The sequence below is a fragment of the Lissotriton vulgaris genome, chromosome 1_1, assembly GCF_964263255.1.
Source record: "Lissotriton vulgaris chromosome 1_1, aLisVul1.2, whole genome shotgun sequence".
NCBI lineage: Eukaryota > Metazoa > Chordata > Amphibia > Caudata > Salamandridae > Lissotriton > Lissotriton vulgaris.
Genome location: NC_141685.1, coordinates 179,226,059 through 179,252,524, shown reverse-complemented (window position 1 = coordinate 179,252,524; position 26,466 = coordinate 179,226,059). Strand labels below are relative to the sequence as shown.

Sequence of the window (26,466 nt, the reverse complement as noted above, 5' to 3'; positions counted from 1 at the left end):
AAAGCGCTGACCACTAGCGCTTCTGTATACATCTTTACCCAGTTCCTGAGGCGGAAAGCCGGGAGCTGGAGGTACTACTGTTTTTGGCAAACACTTGTTTGGAAAAACTTTTAAAACAAAGCTTTTTTAGAATTGCGTGGTGTCACTTACTCTGTTGCTTTTAACCTTGCACCACCGCCAGGATCTGCCTTCACTTGAGCGCACAGCCGATCTTAACGATGTCACGCCCCTCACCAGCCCCAGCGGCCGCCATCAGACCAGGCGTGCACGCTGACCACGCCCACTTAGGCCACGCCCCCCGATCGCTCTACAAAAGCGCTGACCACTAGCGCTTCTGTATACATCTTTACCCAGTTCCTAAGGCGGAAAGCCGGGAGCTGGAGGTACTACTGTTATTGGCAAACACTTGTTTGGAAAACTTTTAAAACGAAGCTTTTTTAGAATTGCGTGGTGTCACTTACTCTGTTGCTTTTAACCTTGCACCACCGCCAGTATCTGCCTTCACTTGAGAGCACAGCCGATCTTAACGCTGTCACGCCCCTCACCAGCCCCAGCGGCCGCCATCAGACCAGGCGTGCACGCTGACCACGCCCACTTAGGCCACGCCCCCGATCGCTCTACAAAAGCGCTGACCACTAGCGCTTCTGTATACATCTTTACCCAGTTCCTGAGGCGGAAAGCCGGGAGCTGGAGGTACTACTGTTATTGGCAAACACTTGTTTGGAAAAACTTTTAAAACAAAGCTTTTTTAGAATTGCGTGGTGTCACTTACTCTGTTGCTTTTAACCTTGCACCACCGCCAGGATCTGCCTTCACTTGAGCGCACAGCCGATCTTAACGCTGTCACGCCCCTCACCAGCCCCAGCGGCCGCCATCAGACCAGGCGTGCACGCTGACCACGCCCACTTAGGCCACGCCCCCCCGATCGCTCTACAAAAGCGCTGACCACTAGCGCTTCTGTATACATCTTTACCCAGTTCCTGAGGCGGAAAGCCGGGAGCTGGAGGTACTACTGTTATTGGCAAACACTTGTTTGGAAAAACTTTTAAAACGAAGCTTTTTTAGAATTGCGTGGTGTCACTTACTCTGTTGCTTTTAACCTTGCACCACCGCCAGGATCTGCCTTCACTTGAGCGCACAGCCGATCTTAACGCTGTCACGCCCCTCACCAGCCCCAGCGGCCGCCATCAGACCAGGCGTGCACGCTGACCACGCCCACTTAGGCCACACACCCCCTCTGGTTAAATATGTGCATTTACAGGAAGCGCAGCGGACGAGCGCAGCGGGAGCGCCGTTTGCGCGCCGAAGGCGCGCCTAAGGCAAGCCCGTCTGCGCCCGTCCGTGACCAGCCGGGACCCGGGGCCACAAACCTTGCCTCCCACCCCACCCAGAGCAGGACCTACAGCTCGGCGGCCCTATACAGCATAGGTAGGACTGCCATTCCCCAGTGCCCCCATATCTTTGCACCCACAGAGCTACCCGTCCGATGTTCGGGGTGCAAACACTCCTTCCGCAAATCTCCGCCGGCCGCGACACAAACGTACCGTATGTACGCGCTAAACTGCCGCTCCTTACCTAAACACAGCACACAGATTGCCATGCTGCTCGAGGAGCAAAAACAAGACGCTGTTTTCCTGACAGAAACGTGGCTCACTGCTCACTCTGAGCCAGACGTGGTTCAAGCCTTACCCATAGGCTACCATATCCTTAGAGTGGACAGACCGGTAGGGAGAGGCGGAGGTCTGGCGATCATTCTGAAGAACCAGTACCGATGCCGTACCACAGCAGAAACTATCCCTGAGTGCGAGAGTGTAGCATTCTGCATAGAGTTCAACGCAAATAGCACTTTCTCCGGCACCCTGATCTACCGCCCCCCTGAGCCTGTAAAAGAGTTCCACAGGTCTCTTCCAGAAATTATAGCGCAAAGAATTCTTTCTTCCGCCAACCACCCAATCCTAGGGGACCTCAATCTCCATTTTAATTCCCCCTCAGACCACATTGCTCAGGAATTACGAGATGCTCTGGAAGCTCTCCAACTGTCCCAACTGGTTGCAGCCCCAACCCATGAAAAGGGCAATTTACTCGACCCTATATTTAGTAACTGCCTGGATCTTACTGTGGATCAACCCACCCCCCTTCCATGGTCGGACCATTTCTTGGTCCCGTTTACCTGGGTCAAACACAAAACCCCCCAGCTACCTCCCCAAGTCACCACCAGGAGGAACTGGTCAAAACTCCCATTGGACCTCTGGCTGCACAACCTGGACTCCACTCGCCCGTCACCCTGCCTAGACCCCAATGTGGCAAACGTCCACTATGAAAGTTGGATCACCCACTCGCTAGACTCGATCCTCCCGCTTCATAGATCCTCCTCGAAGTGACTACAGAAATCTGCCCCCTGGTTCTCCGACTCTCTAAGACAGCTAAAACGCCTCTGCAGGCAACGAGAGAGAGCCTGGCGTTTAGACTTCCTCCCAGATAAAAAGGCTTCCTACAAAGAGGCGATCAAAGCCTACAAAGAAGGGATCAGAACGGCCCAGGCAACCCACTACTCCGAGAAAATACTAGAAGCGAAATCTAAGCCCAAAGAAATTTTCCAAATTATAAAGCAATGTTCCAGTGCCAACACGGCTCCCCCTCCTAACAAAACCCAGGACCAATGCAACGAGCTTGCGGATTTTTTTCACAACAAAGTTCTAAAAATCTACTCTACCTTCCCAACTGCAGCCACAACCCCGGATGCGATTAATCCTCTCCCCCCCAGACCACCTCTCCACCCAGACCAGCCTTCCCTCGAGCACTTCCCTCCTCTGGACCTCGACACTTTAAGCAAGGTGGCACGACAAGTCAAGTCGGGCTCCCCTTGTGATCCTGCTCCTCCAGAAGTCCTGATGCAGGCAAGCAAAGCCACCCTGCCTGTAATCCTGGATCTTCTAAACACATCCATATCCGCTTGCTCAGTCCCCACAGCTTGGAAGCAGGCCATGGTACGGGCGCTGTTGAAGAAACCCAGCCTAGACCCAGATGACCACTCCAGCTACCGCCCCATCTCACTTCTCCCTTGGGCTAGCAAGGTGTTAGAGAAGTATATAAACGCGCAGCTGGTCCAGTTCCTGGAGGACCACTCTCTATTACACACATCCCAGACAGGCTTCAGACCGAAGCATGGCACGGAAACCGCCTTGTTAGCGGTCACCGAAGAAACTAGAAGGATACTGGACCAGGGAGGATCAGTGGCAGTGATCCTCCTTGATCTAAGTGCCGCCTTCGATACGGTCAGCTATACCACCTTGCTGGACCGTCTCTATAACATCGGAGTTTCAGGTGACGCTCTAAGGTGGTTTGACTCCTTTCTGTCTGGGAGGTCGTTTCAGATCTTCGACGGAAAGACAGTGTCCTCCAGCAAACCCCTGAGCTGCGGAGTACCACAGGGCTCCTCCCTGAGCCCTGTATTGTTCAACGTGTACATGAGGCCGCTGGCGGGTGTTGTCGAACCATATGGCATTAAAATCGTGTCGTACGCCGACGACACCCAGCTTGTGGTCTCGCTGGCCACGGAGAACAACAGGCATTCCCCAGCCGACCTGCTAAAATGCCTGGAGGACGTTAAGGGATGGATGACCAACTCCTCCCTAAAACTAAACGGAGAAAAGACAGAGCTCATGCTCCTAGGCCCAACCTCCCCTGTGCCTTTCACTTCCTTGTGGCCCAGTGCACTAGGCCCTCCCCCCACTCCTAAGGAAAGTGTTAAAAGCCTGGGAGTGTGGCTGGACAACAAACTCTCCTTCTCCACCCAGGCCACAAAACTGTCCGCCACTTGCTTTGGCCTACTTAGAATCCTGAGGAAAGTTCTCCCGTTACTTCCCCTAGAGGCCAAAAAGGTGGCGGTACAAGGTCTCATCCAATCTCGCCTGGACTCAAACAATGCCCTATACGTGGGGGCTCCTGAGCTGACCCTCAGAAAATTGCAAGTTGTTCAAAACTGTGCAGCATGCACCCTGCTGGAAATTCCGCGCACCCAGTCAGCCAGACCCGCTCTAAAAAGTCTCCATTGGTTGCCAGTGAGGCAGAGAGTGGCCTTCAAGGCGCTGTGCTTGGCGCACCGCGCCTTCTGGAAAACGGGCCCTGCCATTAACACCGACCTTGTCACCCCCTACCACCCTAACAGGAACCTTCGGTCGACGGAGGCGTTCCTCGCCGTTGTTCCCAGAGTGAAGCGAGCCAGGTCTGGAGGTAGGTTGTTCTCTTTGAACACCGCCAGGCTCTGGAATGCTCTCCCCATCTCACTCCGGTCCAACCCAGACCTCCTCTCATTCCGTAAAAACCTAAAGACACTGCTGTTTGCTCAATCCTATGTACCTTAGCTCCTATTCCCATCACTTTCCCGCTTCAACCCAGCGCTTGGACGCCTACGGGCAGCAACCGCGCTTAACAAATATTTTTACAATTACAATTACAATTACAAGCATGAAGATGAGACGGCGTTGACTTGTCTGGTCATTGACAGGGAGGAGTCCAGGATGAAGCCCAGGTTGCGTGCGTGGTCCGTTGGTTTGAGAGCAGTGCCCAGGGCCGGGGGCCAACAGGAGTCGTCCCAGGCGGAGGGTGATGATCCCAGGATGAGGACTTCCGTCTTGTCTGAGTTCAGTTTAAGGAGTGACTATCTTGACACCTTTTGTGGTAACCCATGAGGCAGATTCTGTGACCTTTTTACTTGTTGCTGCCTTATTACTTTCCGCTCCTGTGGTGGGCGTAGTTGCTGTAGCTGTTGCTGCAAGAGTGTCTGTGACTGTGTCTGTGAGAACATCATATCAGACAGGCTCTCAAAGAATTGGTCTACAAAATCAGGTGACAGTTCGACCAAATTCGATAGTGCTGTAACTTGGCAGGTGTGAGAATGATTGCTGTCATCAAAGTCGGGATCAGCAATGCTCACAGAAGGTCGTACCTGGGTGATGTTGCTTTTGTCACTCGCTCCACTGTTACCACCTAGTCGTAGCACAGGAGTCTCAACGAATGCCGTCATCAGGATTGGTAGCCGCTGGGGACAACACAATGCGTGAGCCGTTATCGGACTTAGCAAAGTATCGATATCCATTGGTACTGCTGATGGAAGTGAAAGACAGATGTCCAACACGCACTCATCTCCGCATAGCATACATCGTAGTACAGGTAAGATGCAATTTTGCCATATCGGTCTGAATGAAAGGAACCAGGTCATGTTTAGATCTCTCAGCCTGGCCAATCCAAGGACTCTAGTTATTCTGTCCCGGTAGCGGATTGCTAGGATTGTCTCTTCCATTCCCATAGGAGTCATGTCTGAGCTGTGGCTTGCCATAACGAAGCAGGAGGGTCAAAAATAAAATCCCTGCTACAAGTCCCAAAAATAGGGGTATGCCGCCAAAAACAGAGTGGACAAAATTTGGAACGATTCCCAGAATTGCTTGAAATGGTGTTAGCAGTCCCGTAAAAATCATCTTAAATATGCCTGGGATGCCTGTGGCACTAGACATGTTAAGGAGTTGGCTCAACATTTCTACGAAATGCATGGAGCAATTTGTTCATAAAATGTCATGAACCTCTGTAGCTGTCCTTGCAACTAGGAGATCATACGTCTCTTTTGATGACGTTATGGGCACTGTTGTCTGCAAAAGCACAGACTTCATTTTGCTTAAAGTATCAATTCGTATAGAATAGAGATTCAGACGAGGCCAGATGGGAGTCTCTATGTCTCCAGGCCCGCTCGGGAACAATGCTTGCATACAGCATTTGACCATGGAAGTTACGCTTACGAGATAACTTTTCCCTGGCACAAGGCCACAACATCTGTGATCGGTTCCTAGAATGTAACTCCCATTCGCGAGTTGCATAAAGAAGGGCTCTATCTGAGTTGCAGGTGTGACAAGCTGGTGGCATGAAAGGTTGTTAGAATTACCTTCACAGGCTCCGTGTAAATTAATACCCTGACACAAAAGTATACCGCTTAGTGAACGTTTACACTAAGAAATACATTTTTGTCGCTGTCACTATAGCATGAATGTGTGTATTGTAATTTCCATGCTGATTTAACATATCCTTTACCCAATCTTTCATACTGGCCAGTAGGTATGTATTCAAGGCACTTTTTAAATCGGAAAGTTGTTATCGGAATAGTGATAATTCCGTGTATTATCCATTCAATGACAGGACTTTCTGACATTGTCAATGGTAATCTCTCAAGTTTTTCGATGCTCAGGATTGTATAGTCTGCTCCTTTCTGTGCCAAACTGATTTGTTTATCAGTAAGGTTAAAAATGGAAAACAATGATGTTGTGTTGATTAAACGCCAAGGCACATAGCCTGAACGAAGATTTTGCAGCGTCCAGCCTAATTGTACAATAGAACGTAATTGCGACTGGCCATGCTGTAACATTAGCAAGTCTCTGTCTATTATGTCAAAGGCAGAAGATACAATATTGTCCAACGAATATATTCTGGAGGACAGAGTCATTAACCCATTGTCCACTACAGAAAGTGATTTTTCCAAATTAATACGATCAATTTCTCGTATTTTTTCTGCTGTTTCTATTTGTGTGACTTTCCAAGCCTCGTTGTACGCAGCATAGATGCTGGCCGCTATGAAATGTTTTTGACGCTGTTTGCGTGGACCAAGAATGAAATCGCGCAAATCAGCACCATCTTTAAGTAAAGATAAGTGTTGCTTCATTTCAGCCAGTGTGGATGATCCTAGCCATTCGAGGCAGAGTTTCCCTACACTGTATGTTGTTACTATCCCTGGATGTTGTCTCTGGGAGTATCTAGGGTCTTGTCTGGTCATTTTTAACCCCTGTGTTTTGTTCAGGAATCTATCTTGACAGTTGTTTGTGTCAGTAGGCCAGATTAACCACTTTTCCCAATCAGGATGTGTTCTGTTAAAATGTAAAATTTTAGTTACGTCTGTCTCAATATCTGTTGTTGCATTATCAGGTATTGGCTTCGGAATAGACGGTTTGTTAAGGTCTTTGATCTTAGCTAGGCCAAGACAGGATGTTTGGTGAATTGTGTCATTTAAAAACATCATTTGTTCTGGTATCATGCAGGTTCTGAATAGTGCTTCAAGGCCTTGTACCTGCCAATCTTTCGTACCCCAAATGGTTTTTGTTTCAATGTTATTTTTCCAATAATCAAAACCAAATGTCATCAATTTTTTCATAAAATGCTTCTGAATATATTAATTTAGTGTTTGTCAGCATTGTTTTCATTCCTGTTTTATCTAACAGTTTGTAATAAAACGTTTCTGCATCACTGGTGTTAAACCCTGAGAAGTACTTGAATTTCTCAAAGAATGTTTTAGAACTGATTTTAGGTGGTGTAGCACAATGTTCCCATTGATTATACTTAAAAACATTTCTAGGCTGTGCAGATTTATGCAAATAATGATCGCCATAATGTGTATAACAGAATAACTGTTCATAACTAGACGAACCTTGTAAATAATCATGTTCTGTGAATCTAGCTGACATTACTAAATCAGACATCATGTCATTAATACTATCAAAGTCCCAATCATCAGAGAATGTACTAGGTTTTACAAAGTCACTTAAGGAAACCTTCAGTTGATGAGGATACTTCAGGATCTCGACCGGACCATAGATCCCATAGTCAGTTTTCTCCCATACTACGCCACCGGGTATTGGAATGGCTGTGACATTTACTGTTGACAGTTCTCTTTTCTTCACATGGGATGATCTGTGTGGTTTGAGGACTAGGTTGATAAACTGACTTGCCGTGTCCATTCAATTGTAATAAACTTTCCTAAAAGTAAAACTAAAATTAGGCATAGTAGGAGTATGAATACCCCTGAAATAATCCAATGCTCAATCAACGGTGAATCCCGATATAATTCTTTTATTTGTTGAAAGAGTTCCGTTGTATTTTCTTTTGATGTCTTTTTTGTTTCTGGCATCACTTCGGGGTTACTTTGATCCTCGGAAAAAGTTGTCGAAGTCGATGAAATAACCAGAGGCAGTTCTGTCAATTGTTGGGATTGTTCTTTCAATCTGTCTTTCGGTAGCACTTTCTGATTCCACATTATTGTAGACAGGTGTTTCTTGACGAACTGTTTCAATCTGTGTCTCAAGAGGCACGAGTTCCATGGCATTATTGCATAGTCCTTCTCTGTGCACTGCAGGCTGATCGAATGTGATTAGTCTTTCAGTTTGAACCTCTTGGATTGTTGCAAGTTTGGGTATTCTGTTGTTTCTCGGGAGTCCACTGGGCCTACTGTTGATTATAGGCCACATGCTTGTGGTTTTACCAGGTCGATTGATACAACTCTGTTCTCCTTTTTACCAGCAAGGGGCGGTAGTACTACTGATCTTGTTCCGGTGACTGCCAAGACAGGTACTGCTTTTCTGTAAGAAGGCCCAAATTCCTTCTTCACCGCAATTTTTTCTCTGACTAGATCCCCAATCTTTGGAATCCAGACAGGCCTTGCTGGGGCTGTTGCTTGTGGTGCCTCATCAGTGGTATCTGGCTGTTGCTTTAACTTTATGTTGCTTAAGGATTTTCTTGTTTCATTCAGTTCCTGTAAAACAGCCAAACGATCTTTGATGTCAAAGTCTGTTCTATTATCTTGTACCACTGATACCTGACTATCTAAGTCCTGAATTCTCATTCTAATTCCGAACAATAGTTCGTATGGGCTGAAACCTTTTAGAGAATTTCTTGGCAAATTGTTAAGACTGGTCTGGACACTTATTAGATGTTTGACCAACCCAGCGCCTGAACCTAATACCTTCGCTGCTATAGATCGCTTTATGTCTCGTTTTTTTCTTTCTACCACACTATTCCCTTCGGGGTGCGACGGACAAGAATACCGCAACCCAATTCCCATGCTGGCCATGGCCTCCTTATAAGCTCGAGAGCTGAAAGCAGGACCCTGGTCAGAATGGAACGTGGTAATTGCGTATGTGCCGATAAAGACTCGCAGATCTTTCTTATAACCGTTCTGGCGTCAGCCGAGCGCTGGAGGCCACATTTTTTAAGTGTGTTTAGCCTTAATGATTAATAGGACGCAGGATGGGGTGTAGACAGCGTTACGCTGTTTCTGATTGGTAGCCGGTAGCATGGTTCACTACTGCGATCCCTGTTGCAGTTTTCACAGTTGTTTGCATATATTTGGTGTTGTACACTCATTCCCGGCCACCAGTATACTGATTGTAATTCAGTCAGGGATTCCTTGATCTTTCTATGCCTAGGACCCAAACCCATGTGTGCGTCTGCTATTAAAAATATTCTCCTGTTCGTGTTTGGAATTACCCTATCCCCCACTCCATGGATTCGAGCAAAATTTGTATGCATAATTGAGTGGATAGTTCACGGGTAGTGCTGCACAGTCGCCTTTTACGGTCTTTTTTACTGCCAGCATGGTTTCCCCGTCTATGTATTTTTCTGCACGCTTTTTTGTGGCTACGGAAGCCGGTTTAGTTGCTTCCGCTGTGGCTGTATTAGCCAATGAATTCCCTGCAACGTGAACGCCATCACGTTGAAGACTCTGTGCGTGTATCACGTGAGTCTTTCGTAGTTCTTTCTGTAAAAGAGCTACCTGTTTGCAGAGCAATTTATGCTTTATTGTGGCACCTGTGTCATCTTTGTAATCGTTTTCAATCCAACTCTGCAGTTTATTATTGTAAGAGTTGACGCATAAATGAGAATCGCACACGATAAGTGTCGGGAATTCACGTTCTGCATTTTCAAGCGCCATCTTTAAAGATCTGATTTCAGCTCTGTGAGCCGAACAGTTTCTTACTGATTCAGTTTTTGTTACTTTCGGTCTGAATTTACGGCACAGCCAACGACCTTTAACAATCGCACACGCTGCATCGTAGGATTTGCTCTCTACGTTGAAATGCTGTACAAATCTATATGTATAGATTATACAGGCGTACTGTGGGAGAGGCATAAGTTCGATTGGCAGAGGATATTCTTCTTCATATTCTAAATCATTCAGTTCTTCGAATTGCGGGGCGAAATAGTATTTCACATCTTCCGCTCCTAGAGAATCTACATACTGTATCCATTTCGGATCCAGTGACACTGTAGGCAGGTTTACTGGGCTGAATAGCGCCTCGAAGGCGGATTCTGCTGTGAGGATATTAATCCTTTTACCATGTGCTAGTTCTCGTTCATTTGCTAATGCAATTTGCACTGCTTTCACAGCTCTTTCTGTGTGACTGAATGTTTTTTCTGCTTGTGTGTACAAGTGAGATTTAATTGAAATTGGTACCTTTTCTCCCTCATTAGAGGTCAGGTACGTGAATCCGCATCCCCCTGGGATGACTCGGATTACAAGATCGCGTGTGTTATCACGTGTATCTAATTTTGTTTTAGTTAACATGTCTGTTTGCAGTGATCTCAAAATTTCTGTGTGTTTTTGAGTCCAATTGATTTGTTTAAAATCAGGTTTAATTAGTTCGTAGAGAGGTTTAACCCTCTCTGCGTAATTTAGAATATAAGTTCTTCCGAAATTCAGAAAACCTAGTATGGATTGTAAATTCTTCAGCGTTTTTGGAGCTTGGAGTACAGCGCACTTCTCTAAGAAGTTGTCCGCTAGGCTTTTTCCTTCACTTGATAATTCGTACCCTAAGAATAGTACTGTCAGATGGGCAATTCGAGACTTTTTAAAGTTGAATTTGTAACCCTCTGTTTTGAACCCAAGTATAATGGTGTTCACTCTTTTCCAGTGAGTATCCAAGCGTCGTCTGTGAGATAGATATCATCTACGTAAGATAATGCCTCATCATCATATATTTGTAGTAACTCTGTTACCCTAGCTGAGAATAGTCCTGGGCTGTTCTTGAACCCCTGTGGGAGTCGACAGAAATTTTTCTGCGACCCGAATGCTGAGAAAGCGGTCACGTATCTGCTTTCTGGTGCAATGTTTTGACAAAAGAAACCATTAGATATGTCTAATGTCGTTTTATATTTTTTCCTAACTATGTTATTCATTAGGGCTGCACTATGCGAGTTTTGTACTGCAAATGTTTTGCAACATGCATTAAGGTGTCTGTAGTCCAAAACTAGACGATATGAATTGTCTGGCTTGGAGACAGGAAACAAAGGATTGCTCATTTGAGAGGTGCATGTTTCAATCACCCCCTGGTATTCAAGTTGATCTAAGATCTCCCTGACTTGTTTTTTAGCTTCTTGCTTAATGGGATACTGCCGTTGGGCAGTTGGTTCACTTTTTAACTGGATTTTGTGAGGAGGTGAGTCCTCATCCCATCCTACATGATTTTTATATAATGCCGGTGCCTGGGCTACTGCCCATTTCCTTGCATAAGTATATTTTTTTGTGAATCGGAATGTGATTCGAGAAGGCAGGCATAATCATTTCTTTGCCACGAGGGCACTCCCTGACAAACTCTGGGGGCCAATCTTTTTCAGCTAACAGAATATCATAGCCTTTTGAGAGTTTATCCCAAAATAGACCCTTTATTTTCCTAGTCTTATCACCCTCTATACGCAATGTTATTTCGTATATTTTATGGGGCTCGCTAAGTCTGGTGTCGGCAGTTTCAACCTGAATGAATTCATTCGTGTCCACTGTCTCCAGATGGCTCATCAAGATCTTGCGGGCTATACTGATTTCTGCTGCACTGTCTAACATTGTCTGTGCCCACTCCCCGTTTTTCAACTGTGTCCTCAGTATTCTCCAAAGAACTACAAAGGGATGGCTCTAATCAGTATGGCTGAGCCAGTATTAGGAAAACAAAATGAAAATGCCAGTACTGATTCCAAAAATTAATTAACAAATGTTAGAACACAAGACCTGAAGCAATGATTCAAGACTGGAAGCTGGTTAGTAGCTTTTATTATTTGGTTCAATTTTATCAAAAAGCGGCTATCTTTTTTGAAAAACTTATTTCGAAAAGGTGAACAATTTTACATGCTAGGTACAAAACTAATAGAAGAGGGAATCTTTCATTATATCAACCATGTCACAATCATACAACATTCAACCATTCAGGGACACAAGGGGAAAACAAAACGTGTGTAATATATTACAGTGAACAATATTTACAGTGGGCAAACAAGCACAGAAATTCTGGAACAGGCCACAGTCTGCGAAGTATCTTTAAAGGGTATTGCTAAGAAAATTATTTATACAAACAGTACATTCCTTACACAAATTCAAATATTCACAGTTTTTTGTTAGGTGAAGGAAAAATGGACAAAGTAATGTACACAAAGAGGTGATAAGCAACAAGGCGATTCAAATGAACTTATCACCCATGCAGACTTGGGAGTGGTAATGGGCCTACGCGTTTCGAATCCTGCTGGTCTTAGAGGATTCTCGTCAGGGCCTTTATTTATATCTAGAAAAAGAAAAAGATTTTAGACCAACACAGGTGCCTACCAAATTTATTGTCGACTTGGCAGCGTTCGCCTTAAAGAAGAATTATTTCTGCTTTAATGGAGAATACTACTACCAAGTCAAAGGGGTAGCCATGGGCTGCCCCTTTGCTCCAGAATTAGCTGTACTATTTATGGCAATGTATGAAGAGGCGTATATCTATCAAAACAACCCTTTCACTCAATACATCGGAGCGTGGCTCCGGTTTATTGATGATGTCTTTATGACTTGGACGGGCGATAGTGACACTCTTGACCAGTTCCATCAATGGTTGAACAATAGAACTGCTGATATAAAATTCAGTATTTCCAGTTCAACTAGAAGGATTGCATTTCTAGACGTGGAAGTTTTCCCTTCTGAAGTACATTACTTTGTCCATTTTTCCTTCACCTAACAAAAAACTGTGAATATTTGAATTTGTGTAAGGAATGTACTCTCAGTATTCTCGGCACGGTTGATTACTCTAATACTGGCTACCTTCTTTTTTGGAAATTGAGATTTTTTACTCTGAGCAGGTTCCTTGTCTTTGGACTTGGTGTGCTCTCCTGGGTCTGACCATCCTCTTCTTTCCGATTTCTGCGAAAAAGATCGAGAGGGACGTGTATCAATACTTTGATATCTATCAGGTTTTTTCAAATTATCCCTATTTCTAAGGTTGTATTTTTTCTCAGAGGGCTCCCTCTGAGGAGACTGGTGTTCTCGAGTCGGAGTTCTTTCCCTCCGTCGAGGAGACCTTCCTCTGGACTGGAAAACTTTTTCCTTGGTAGTGGATTGTTTATTTCCATCCCAGCTCTTTTTAGGAGTGTTTAAATTATTTTTAATAAATAATTTTTCAGGATTTTCGAGCAGTTGGGGCTTTACTGGTTTCCCACCCAAGCTATCTCTACCTAATTCTTCATAGCACTTTTCTATGATTTTGGCAAGCTCAATTGGCTGATCTGTTATATCTGTTTCCTTAAACTTCTGGCAGATCGTCACAGATGCTGCTTCTCCCTTTATTTTATTTATTTTATTTTAATTTCTTATATCGCGCAGGAATCAATCCCGTAAGGGTATCTCCGCGCTTTGCTCACCAGAGACATTAGCAGATACAGTGAAGGTGATTAGTGAAGTTGGAATGCTTTATGTTGGCTAATAATATAGCCGAGACCTGCTTGAAGTCTTTCAGTAATTTCATACCAAGAGTTAAAGCGGGTTATGGACCGTATTCATTTTGAATCTGTTTTAGCACTTCTGGTATTACCGCCATGGACGGAACACCATGTGTTTTTGTGTAAATGGAAGCAAAGACTGTACCCCAAGTGTCGCAGTCCTCCACGTGTGGTACGATTCCCATAGGAAGGCAGATGGTCAAGATTCTGTGTTTCTCAATAGGGGTAGTATCCGGAAATACTGCCTCTATTTGAGTGATTTTCTGTGCTAACCAGAAAGGAATTTGTTCCCGTTTTACGGGTGTTTTACCAAGACATGACTGTATGTTCTGTGGTGTTATTTTATTAGTGTTCCCCTGATGAGGGGTCAGCTGTGGTACATGAACAGCTGGTTGGACTTTTGCAGTCCGCATTACATATTGGACTAATTGCCTATGTATTTTAATTAATGTTTTTAGCTGTACTAACAGCTCTTCTCTAGACATTTTTGCAATGTCCGGATGTGGTGTGTAGCTGGCTAGAACCGGCTACGTTGGTCCTGGTCTACCTAGTGGACCGAGCCTGGTAATATGATCATTATGTTTTAGGGCGCCATTAAACCAGAGCAGGTGCTCTTGGAATTTTAGTGGGATTTCAGTCTCCTCGAAAGGAGCGTACTCATCCGGTGGTTTCTCTATTTTGTAATAGTGAAACTCTTTTGTTCTAGCGTTTGCTGCTGGAAAGTTTATCCATGAATAGAATACCTCTGTCTGCCGATATTCGTTTGCCTCTATCACGAAAATTACTGTACCACCTTGTGGTGTCAGTCCATTTTCTATAAATTTTAAAGTTATAGATTTTCTTAAATGCGCCGGGATGATTATTGCACCCGGTTCAGTAGTAGTGTCGGGACCCGTGTCTTCCTCTATTAGTAGGGTTGCCAGTCTAGCTTCTTCCCTTTCTTCTTCACTGTCTGACATTTTATTGTCAGGAAGGTTTTTGCAGAGTAGGTCTCCAAGGAGACAAAGATTAGGTGCACAATATTTTGGAACACTGTATCCTTCAACGTTGAATAAACCAGAGCTTTACATAGGAATCTCTTCCTACTGAGTTCGGGCGGATTTTAACCTTTCACCCACTCCAGACGTCTATTGGAGTATTTACGGGAGAAAGGGGTCTGTGTGAAAAATGCACGACTGAGTTACTCTAACGTCTTGCGTTAGTTTATCGCCTTACCAAACGTTGGGCGCCATGTAGTGTAGTTCCTATTTTCCCAATAGGCCCTGCGCATTGGAATAACATAAACAGTAGTATCGACGTAGAAGTGCGGATCTTCCAGGCCTCAACTGACTATGCTAAACTTAATTGGGGTTGTTACCAACTAGCTCAGAGGTCACTGGAAACTTTCTTGACTGAAATAGGAAGTGATCAGCTTCCCTGGCACAGCCAAGAAGGGATTCAGTTTTCCAACAGCCGTGCAACATGACAACTTTGCTCCTCAGATCAAGAGTCAATCTCTAGGGTCGTGTGAAACAATAGACAGTTATTTTACTCAGTCAGTGGTTGTGCAGATTACTTTCACAATATGTAGAGAATAGAGAGACGGGCGTTTTCAATAAAAGGTAACATTTATTGAACAGTCTTTCTTCTCATACAAGAGAAATGAATTGCCACAATTGCAAGACTTGTTATTATAAAAAGTACGTACAGTAAGATGAGTATTGCGAAATAATACTGTAAAAGCATTGATATGGTTTCTTAGCCATACAATGGTTTAAAATGGATAAAACATATATACATTCATATATACATTAGGCTAAAATGCTCAACTGGTGCTTCTAACTACGCCTACCCCAGTGTACCTGACCTAAGCCTAATACTTGGATGGGGAGTAAGTAAGTAGCTTTAAGTTAAGTTGGTTTTGCCAAGGTTTGCTTCAAGAATTCTCTCTAAGGGTTTAGTCAACACCGTACCTCTGGAATAGAATGATGGAGGTCTGGTATCTCCTTCAGGGGGTCGATGTCCCAGTCACCCGCGAGGGTAGACTAGAAACGCCGGAGCTGGATTTCTCTGCAGGAGAAAGACAGCGTCTCTTCTCAGCGCGTCGAGGAGGAGGAGGAGGGGCAGCGTCCGCGGGCAGCTTGCATCTGCTGGGCTCTCGCAGGGGGAAGGCTGTCCAGCTCCTAAGTTCACCACACCATCGTTCGCTAGTTAGCAGCGATAGCAGTAGCGATAGCAGCTATGGTATCATCAGCATGACAGCTTCTTCAGCAGCAGCTTCAGCAACACAACAGCGTTTGCTTAAGGCAACGTTGGTAATATTTATACCTGAAAGGTGCCTTGTTTGACGTAAATCTTTGGACATAAGACGTCAATAAAGATGTCACTAGGAAGTGATCGTCTATCAGTGCTCATTAGAGTTCTATTACTAATCAAAACACAGCAAGCGGGGATTTCCAGGTTGCTGAGTTTTTATCTTGTTGAAGAACTCGGAGTGTTAATCTAGGAATCTCAGATAGTAACTTCTGCTATGTCATTGCACTAATTGGTTGCAAAGGAAGTGGCAGAGAAAGCTATTCTGAAATGTGGCTCTGTTCGTGTGAGGCCAGAGACGAGTTTCTGAATATTGCACTTGAACGGTTATGCCAATATAGGGAATAAATGGATTTATTGCCGAATAGGGGCATAAGGTCACAGTATCGATCAGGGTCCTAGATTAGAATGCAACATGATTAGGGATGCTTTGCAGGCGATTGCGGCTTGGAATGCAGGACCGGCGAGATCAGCCACGGGCCTCGGGCCGTGAACGGGATCCCCCGCTGAGGCCCGTTCAAGTGAAGACCGTGGCACCTGGGGCTGAGGGGCTATGGGGGCTGGCGGTAGGGCCGGCAGCGGGAGGCAGTGGTTTGGTGTCCTTGTTCCTCGCTCCTCGCTTCTCACTCTCTTCTCCTCTGCAAAATGCAAAAACGTGGTGTAGTAGTTGTTACATTTGGGACGTATGCATAGTTTGTTGCGGGATCAAATCATCACGAAAGGTCCCCCTAATCAAGCCTTGAGACAACAGCGAGGGGAACCCTCCTGAAAAAAGAGTAGTTAGTAGTGAATGAAACCAGGCACCTCCGTGAAAAATAAGATTTGATGTATGGCACAACATCCTGATGTCCACCTTGCTGTCTTGAGTCTTCCTGATCCATCCTTACTCCAAGAGCTGTTCTTGTTTTAACAAAACCTTGACCATATGCATCTACCTAAAGCTGTAACTAGAATGTGCGTGCTATGCCAGCGCCCTTTTTTTGTTAAGTTACTCTATGACCCCTTTGCTGAAATAAATAAGATGTGGCGAATTCAAAGGAACTTTTATGCAAATATCTGTGCATGGTTAAATGTGTCTTAAATATGTCTTCATAAGTTTCTACAATAGTAATAAATGAGATGCTTTTACAATCAACTAAAAATTGAATATGCACATTCTGGTATTTTCCATTTAAGTAATTTAAATCTCTTTATATCCGACAGAAAACAATCCATGACTGCACAAAATGTTTAAGAATAATGAAGATAATACTGTAAATCTGCAAAAGCAAAGTCTGAAACATTGAGTTCCAGTATTGAGGAAAACATAAGTGCCGACAGAGGCAGCCAAACCTGGACATAAACTGACATATCTTTGAAGTACCGTCAAGGGCAATTCGGTGGTTCTACGAGTCTCAGCTGTGCACCTCCATGCCTCAAGATGAAGAAATGACCTATTGAAAATTAGGGAAACACTGATCAAACACTTCTTGTGTAAACATGTCCAATACCAGCTCGGATCATGAGGTGGTTACAGCAGTACTCTGCTTCCTAAAGTGATATCAGACCACCATTCAGTGCTAGAGGTGTATTGTAAACTCCCTTAGGCCATTCCACAGCAACCACCGAAAAGCACAGTTAACTGAAAGTTAAAAGAAATGGGGGTTCTGCTATATAAAACACAGAGTATATTTACCAAGCCTAAAACTGCATCAGATAACACACACAGGGGAAAAGCCATACAAATGCAATGAATGTCTGAAGAGCTTTAGTCAATTATCAGGCCTAAAAAAGCAGCAGCGAACACACACAGGGGAAATACCATATCATTGCAGTGAAGGTGGAAGTAGTTTTACAGAATCATCTAAACTCATGAGTCATAAGCGAACACACACAGGGGAAAAACCATTCAAGTGCAATGAATGTGGGAAGAGCTTTATATATTTATCCCACCTAAAATGGCATCAGAGAACACACACTGGAGAAAAAACATATCCTTGCAGTGAATGTCTGAAGAGCTTTAGTCGATTATATCTCCTAAAACAGCATCAGAGAACACACACTGGGGAAAAGCCATACCATTGCAGTGAATGTGGAAGTCGTTTTAGTCATTCTTCAAACTTAAGGAATCCTCAGCGAATACACACTGGAGAAAAACCATACCATTGCAGTGAATGTGGAAGTAGTTTTAGTCAATCTTCAAAATTAAGGATACATCAGCGAACACACACTGGAGAAAAACCATATCCTTGCAGTGAATGTCTGAAGCCCTTTAGTCAATTTTCAAACCTAAAACAGCATCAGAGAACACACACTGGGGAAAAACCATACCATTGCAGTGAATGTTTAAGTCGTTTTAGTTTCTCTTCAAGATTAAGGTATCATCAACAAACACACACACAGGGGAAAAACCATATAATTGCAGTGAACGTGGAAGTAGTTTTAGTTCCTCTTCAGTATCAAGGAATCATCAACAAACACACACAGAGGAAAAAACATATCATTGCAGTGAATGTCTTAAGAGCTTTACTAAATTATGGTACCAAACGCAGCATCAGAAAACACACACTGGGGAAAAACCATTCCAGTGCAATGAATGTGGGAAGAGATTTTGTTGCTTATCATACCTAAAACTCCATCAGAGAACACACACAGGGGAAAAACCATATCATTGCAGTGAATGTGGGAAGTGCTTTAGTCAATTAGCATACCTAAAACTCCATCAGAGAACACACACAGGGGAAAAACCATATAATTGCAGTGAATGTGGAAGTAGTTTTAGTAACTCATCAACATTAAAGGTTCATCAACGAAAACACACTGGAGAAAAACCATACCATTGCAGTGAATGCGGACGTAGTTTTAGTTCCTCTTCAGGATTCAAGTATCATCAACAAACACACACAGGGGAAAAACCATATCATTGCAGTGTATGTCTGAAGAGTTTTTATAAATTATCGCACCTAAAGCTGCATCAGAAAACACACACTGGGGAAAATGTGCAATGAATGTGGGAAGAGATTTTGTCGCTTATCAGACCTACATAGACATCAGCGAGCACACACAGGAAAAAACATACCATTGCAGTGAATGTGGAAGTAGTTTTAGTGAATCTTCAACATTAAGGAATCATCATCGAACACACACTGGAGAAAAGCAATATCATTGCAGTGAATGTGGGAAGAGATTTTGTCGCTTATCATACCTAAAACAGCATCAGAAAACGCACACTGGGGAATAACCATTAAAGTGCAATGAATGTGGGAAGAGATTTTGTGATTTATCAAACCTAAAACTGCATCAGCGAGCTCACACTGGGGAAAAACTGTAGTATGTCCCCTATGGTCACGCTATTCTTTGCTAAAGTTAGCCTGAGTTGGTAACCATTTTAGCTGTGTGTCTTTTTATTTTTGCGCACAACCCTCTGTATCTTCTGTGCAAGACGCCTTTGTGCCCACATGAGCTCATATTGTTATAGTTTGCTCACAGCGTACAAGGTCGAAAATCAAGCCACTGTGCTTTCCAGTTCTGGTCAGTCCGTACTACCTAGATATAACATTAGGTACTTCTTGGCACGATTGAGAAAGGCTTGCATTATACTAACAAGCAGCAGCTTCCTCAAGACAGACTGAAGATTTCCTTCTACGAACTAGAGCCTTGCTGAGCCTATGATGCAACCTCACTCCTACGTTCTAAGGTGAGGGGTTCCCAAGAATTGTCCCAGAGATCTTCTTTTATATAATATACATAATTCTACCAAGGGAGGGTGGTCTAGGCATTATAGCCGTAATATCCACTGGTCATTCAGAATGATCTCCCCCTTCTTATTTTATGGTATTGTAACTTTGATCATTGTTTTTATCTTATGTATTATTCTGCTGGTGCTAGCTCGTTTACTGCATTATTGAACAACACACAGAGTTTGTTAGTTGAAAAATAAACATTTTAAACTTTACATAGACTCTGCATTATTTGGTGTGGACAAGCAAGGGTGAGTGAGCAAAAGGGTATGCATTGCTACCGCAACTCTGAGAGGTCGGGAGTTCCATGTTCTGGGTTTGTCTAAGCATTAGGTATCTTCGGAAGGTCTGGGGAGCTAATGAGACACTATAGCTAGTCGGTCTAGTGATTGTGAGTTCTTAGGTGTAAGTGCGGTACAACCAATCTTGTACTAACGGCCTATTTTCTTGTGCATAGTTCTGTATGTGCAGAATCTCTACAACAAAACCATTCAAGTGCAGTGACTGTGGAAGTAGTTTTAGTGACTCATCAACATTAAAGATTCATCAACGAAAACACACTGGAGAAAAAAAATACCATTGCAGTGAATGTGGAAGTAGTTTTAGTTCCTCTTCAGGATTCAAGTATCATCAACAAACACAAATAGGGGAAAAACCATATCATTGCAGTGATTGTATGAAGAGTTTTTATAAATCATCACACCTAAAGCAGCATCAGAAAACACACACTGGGAAAAAACCACTCAAGTGCAATGAATGTGGGAAGAGATTTTGTCGCTTATCAGACCTACAAAGACATCAGCGAGCACACACGGGAGACACCATACCATTGCAGTGAATGTGGATGTAGTTATAGTGAATCTTCAACATTAATTAATCATCAGCAAAAACACACTGGAGAAAAACAATATAATTGTAGTGAATGTGGAAAGAGAGTTTGTCGCTTATCATACCTAAAACAGCATCAGAAAACACACACTGGGGAATAACCATTAAAGTGCAATGAATGTGGGAATAGATTTTGTGATTTATCAAACCTAAAACGGCATCAGCGAGCTCACACTGGGGAAAAACTGTAGTGTGGCCCCTAGGGTCACGTTATTCTTTGTTAGCCTGAGTTGGTAACCATTTTAGCTGTGTGTCTTTTTATTTTTTGCGCACAACACTCTGTATCTTCTGTGCAAGACACCTTTGTGCCCACATGAGCTCATATTGTTATAGTTTGCTCACAGCGTACAAGGTCTAAAAACAAGCCACTGTGCTTTCCAGTTCTGGTCAGTCAGGCAGAGACAGAAGAAAGGCGCCCTTCAGCCTGTCAGCGCGCGCAGGCCCAGCCAGCCCGGCTGCGTCACTCTACCTAGACATAACATTAGGTACTTCTTGGCACGATTGAGAAAGGATTGCATTATACTAACAAGCAGCAGCTTCCTCAAGACAGACAGAAGATTTCCTTCTACGAACTAGAGCCTTGCTGAGCCTATGATGTAACCTCACTCCTACGTTCTAAGGCAGAGGTCGTCAAACTGTGGGGCGCGCCCCCCTGGGGGTCCATGGAGGCATTCTCACTTCCACCCTTTCAGTTTTTCCAGATCTCTTGGACACCCAATGTTCGACACATGTTCAAGCTGACGCTCTCTCTTCCTGGCTGACCCAGGCGAGAGACACTTTTGCCCCCCTTAAGATCTTAAAAAACAAGCGACCCCACGACGCCCAACTTTGGTTCACCAAAGACCTCATGGACGGGAAGCTCGCTCTGCGCCAATTGGAGCGCAAGTGGAGGCTCCACTCTTGCCCCCTGAAGAAAACCCTGTTCCTGAAGGCCTTGCAGGACTATAAGTCGGCTATCGTGTCGGCTAAATCAGCACATTTTTCGGCGAAAATTCTTGGGGCCAGTTGTAAATCTAAAACCATATTCTCCATTGTGGATGAGCTGGTCAAACCTGACCGCATCATCATTAAATCTCCCCCATCGCAACTTCTCTGTGACTCTCTCAACAGTTATTTTATTGATAAAATTACAACAATAAAATCCAGCATTCCGGTTACTATCACTACACCAAATCCCCCCACAGCGGCCCCTAATCACTCGTTCTATTTGGCATTCTCTACTTATACTGAGGACATCTTCTTCTCTTTTTTAGGGAAGGTGAAATCGCCTCAGGATTGTTGCCCTCCTGATATCAGTCGTGAAATCTATCACAATATCCCTACACCCGCTTTAGCCCTCCTGAACAATTCCCTCTCCTCCAGAGTGGTCCCCCTTTCCTTTAAAACGGCGGTGGCCTCTCCAATCTTGAAAAAACCTGGATCAGATCCCGACATTCCTTCCAACTTTTGTCCAATTTCGCTCCTTCCCTACCTGGGTAAAGTCTTGGAAGCCTATGTGGGTAGCTGCTTGAGCAACTTTATTGAATCCTCTCACTTCCTTGACCCCCATCAGGCCGGCTTTAGACCCCAGCATTCCACCGAGTCTATCGCCTTAGCCGTTCACGAGGAGCTAAGAAGGGGGGCGGATCAGAACATCTCTCAGGCTTTGGTGCTCCTGGATTTGTCGGCGGCGTTCGACACGGTTGATCATTCCATCTTACTTGAACGTGTCGAGCATGCCGGCATCCAGGGGCTACCACTGAAGTGGATCGCCTCCTTTCTTCAGGATCGCACTCAAGCTGTGTCCCTTCCACCTTTCTCCTCAGTGGAAAAACATCTTACCTGTGGAGTCCCCAGGGCTCCTCGCTTTCACCACTTCTTTCTAATCTTTATATTCGCCCCCTCATCTCGGAGCTTCAACAAAAATTGGTCACCATTTTCAACTACGAGGATGACCTTCAGATCATCTTCAGTATTGATTCTTCTCCGTTCTCTATACAACATGTCCACTCTGTAATTGGGTGAATCATAATCAACTCAAACTTAACCCTGACAAAACGGAGTTAGTTCTCACTGGTCCCCACGACAATCCCTGGAGTTCGCTCTTCTGGCCTCGCTCACTTGGTTCCTCTGTATCCCCGGTTGACACTGTTAGGAGCTTAGGGGTTACTATCTCCAAAAATCTTTCAATGAGGGCACAAATTAAGACTGTTGTCTCCACTTGCTTTTATTATCTGCGTCGCATACAGAAAATCAGCAGATTCCTCTCCCACGAAGCTCTTGTTCAGGTCACCCTGGGATTGGTTATCTCGCGAATTGACTATGCGAATTCACTATTGGTAGGTATCCCAGCACATCAAGTAAAAGGTCTCCAACTTATTCAGAACCAGGCAGCCAGGTTGGTCTATGGACTGCCCAAATCCACTCACACGAAGCCCCTGTTAAAGAGCCTCCATTGGCTCCCAGTGGCACAGCGCAGCCTTTTCAAACTTGGCTGCTTGATTCACAAAGCTCTTTCTTCTCAGGGACCCGCATTCATCTCTTCCCTCTTACATCAACATGTTCCTCAGCGCGACCTCCGTTCATCCGCTCACAATCTTCTCACCCCCTGCTCCTTGAGGCGGAAAAAGCATGGAGGATTGTGGTTTTCCTCACAGGCCCCTCTCTTTTGGAACTCCCTCCCCCTTGCACTGCGTCTTCTTCCCTCCCATGCTCATTTTAGAAAATCCTTAAAAACTTGGCTCTTTTCGTCTGCATTCAACTGAGTTCCCCAGACCAGGATAGCTCGTCCATCCTAGCGCCAAGATACCGTAGGTGAACGTGCGCTTAATAAATACCATTTACCATTTACCATACCATACCATACCATACCATACCATACCATACCATACCATTCCCAGGGGGGCGCAAATGCTTCACTAAGTACTTGTGAATAACGATGGCCTAAAATCGAGGCTTTCTTTGTGTGTTTTTGATTTCAGGCCGCCTTTATTTACATGAAGAGGCTGAGAGCAGGAGTGCCACCTTTCACAGCGAATGCCTAACATCTGTTCACGGGTTAAGATTCTGCAAAGGCCCGGCCACTTACACTCATTCTTAACATGGCTTTTCTGTCTTTCTTTACTAGAGTTATCATTCAGAGGTCATTAGGGCAGCAGTAGAACACATTTTAAAGTGTTTCCTTCTAAGATTTTCTATTTAAAGTATGTGTTATTAAAAAATACCGTCTCTATGTGATTTTTCTAATATTTTTATTACATTAACTTACTGGTCATGCCAGCAATTGTGTTTGCAAATCCTGTGGTTGTGATGTAAAGAACATGGCAAAAACAATAAAATATTCTGTAAGTAGTTTGTTGCCTTTTCACATTGACTGCAACTAACAACTGCACATGCTCTTAAATGACACCTTAAATAAAAAAAATAAGTGCAAATTAAATTAATTGTTGGGAAATGCACTCTTTCAATTATGAAACCTTAATTGGGCAATGCAGTCACTGCAGTTGTCTTTTTGTGAGGCAAGAGTCACAGAACTGAACTCAACTTGGCACAGTGCAGCCGTGCATGCTGACACATGTATTTATAGTGGTCTGAGGTCCCATCGAGTAACAGAAAGCTCTGAAAATATTTAGAACATTATTTTAAAATTGTAACAGTACAAGATAGGCTGCCACACAACAATTTGGTATATATGATGAAAACAAATACTTTCCAAGAATACATTTTCATAATAGCTAACCTAGTGTAGACATTTTAAAAAGTCTATTAAAAGACACTTTTCAAAACTCAGCATCCTTACATTATCTTTCAAAAAAAGTTATAAATGTGTGTCATCCTGAAACTTCAAGTGAGTCTTTAAATGAAATCACGTTAGAGTCCTCTCCCCTGAACTTCCACCTTCCGCACCCTCCAAGCTCTCCAGGTCCCCATTAACAATTCAGGGGTTGTTGTTTTTAACACAATATATGGGAAATGTTTTATGAAATTAAGAACACCTTGGTCCCCGTAGACCTTGGCAATACCAACCCCTGTTTACATGCAGATGTCCTCTCAGGTGAGTAGAGGGGGTGGGAGGAAGGAGGCCAACAGGGTCAGATTCAGATCCCTAAGCGTCCTAACCTCTTGGGCCTCAGACAAATGGCTAAAGAAAAAGCGGAACAGAGCAAAATCCATAGATAGGGTAAAAGAGATGACCCTGCATAGATGGCGCTATTTGGGGTATAATATTTTCATTCACAAATGGACAGAGACCATTGCCCCACTTCCTGAATAAGGTGCTCTGCATAAGGTTTCAAGAAATACACATTCATTAATGTTTTATTTTTAGTGCCATCACTACCATTAGTGCAACAGGTGCATTGGCACTGGGGCAATGGTGTGAGGAATCACTACGCCCCAATTAAGGATGTGTCACTTGCAAAAATGATGGGAGAGGGAGCCATTTTCCTGGTTGATAATTTGGCCCAAGTCTCCCATGCTGCACAGGGAACCGGTCCCAAGTACCAGAGGGGCGAAATGTGTGACCTTTCCTTTTTTTTTTGTTACAAAAAGGAGCCGACAGCCTTTCTTCAGGCCTCAGGTGAGGTACCAACGAAACACATATTATGGCTTTTTTACCATCGTTCCTGTCTTATATTAGGGCTCAATGCTCCCTTGTTGTGCCAGTGTTGCTTTGGGCATTGAACCAATGGCAAAAACCACAGTTGATGGTCAGAATGCAGAACAATGTCATACATTCACCCCAGTACAGAGATCTGGGCCTAAATCCATCGTTTTTTTGCACTCCACACCACCCCAGTTCAGACATGGCCATATGCAAATCAGCCTTGACACTGTGCCTCATGGGAACAGTCCAGCCCGAACTGCCAAGCCATGTCTTTCCTGGACCGGAATCAAGCACCCTAGGACCGGTTTCTGGCTATCAGCCGTCTTCAGCCTGGATAGCTTGACTCCAGTGGTGTGGAGAGCATGGGACTCACGTCTGAGCATACCCATCCCACTCGGGGTGACAAATGCAAAACCCACAGTTGATGGACAGAATGCAGAACAATGTCATACATTCACCCCAGTACAGAGATCTGGGCCTAAATCCATCATTTTTTTGCACTCCACACCACCCCAGTTCAGACATGGCCATATGCAAATCAGTCTTGACCCTGTGGCTCATGGGAACAGTCCAGCCCGAACTGCCAAGCCAATGGCACCAGAGAGAAGAACATTAAAGCAGAGGAGACACCTTAGCTAAGGCCTCAGAGAAAGCAGAAAGGACTATGGGGAGGTAACAAGGGGGAGAGGAGACGTCCCCCTTCACAAGGCATTAGCTCTTAATAGTGAGGCAGGTGCAGTGGTGCCCTGCAAGGAGTGTGAAGATCCCCCTACTCACAATTATGACAGTCTACTTTAGAATAGAGGCATGCCTGATAGCATTAGGGCTGAGGGCATCCTTGCTGCAAAGAGACGAGAAACACATGGGATCACATTTTATCTCAAAGGAACAGTCTGTTTCAAAATTTGGGTGATGATCAGACTTGGCAGGGAAGGGGGAAAGAGGCAGTGGGGATACCCTGCTGCTCAGGGCTGCATCTATAATTAGTGTAGAAGGTGCAGTTGCATTGTGGCCCACGAATGGGAGGGGCTCACAAAACACCAAATATTGGAAGTAGTTTTTTTGTCTGTTTCAGGATTTTTACTGTATTTTCTCATAAGTCTCACAATTAGTGTGACCAATGAGATACTAAAAAACTGCCTATAAAATGATCTCGTACACACCACCCCCTGTGCTCAGCCCTGCTCTGCTCGCTTTCTCCAGTCTTTCCATAGAGTTTTGGAGGGGGGCCCGACTTCAAAATATTTTGGGAGGGGGGGCTCAGTGTAAAAAAGTTTGAAGACCTCTGTTCTAAGGTGAGGGGTTCCCCAGAACTCTCTGGGTTAACCCTTGCAGTGCATGCCATTTACCTCTGAAGCTCTGATGTAGAACAAATGAGGACACGAAATTCTTCAGCCATGAAAATTATGATTACGTTTTAACTGTGAAACTATG

At 44.3% G+C, this 26,466-nt stretch overlaps 1 protein-coding gene and 1 pseudogene across 1 annotated transcript in view; both read left to right on the top strand.

Annotated features, from left to right (window-relative positions):
- LOC147738072 (uncharacterized) overlaps positions 1-19,752 on the top strand; it is a 556,710-nt gene extending 536,958 nt beyond the window's left edge. Inside the window, exons 5-7 of the mRNA XM_086925024.1 lie at positions 17,660-18,255; positions 18,621-18,749; positions 19,708-19,752. Coding sequence (XP_086781150.1) covers positions 17,660-18,255; positions 18,621-18,749; positions 19,708-19,752 — 770 coding nt within the window. The remainder of the gene's footprint in view (positions 1-17,659; positions 18,256-18,620; positions 18,750-19,707) is intronic.
- A 161-nt stretch (positions 19,753-19,913) lies between these two features.
- On the top strand, positions 19,914-20,638 carry LOC147738071 (uncharacterized; annotated as a pseudogene).
- Positions 20,639-26,466: the final 5,828 nt, after the last annotated feature.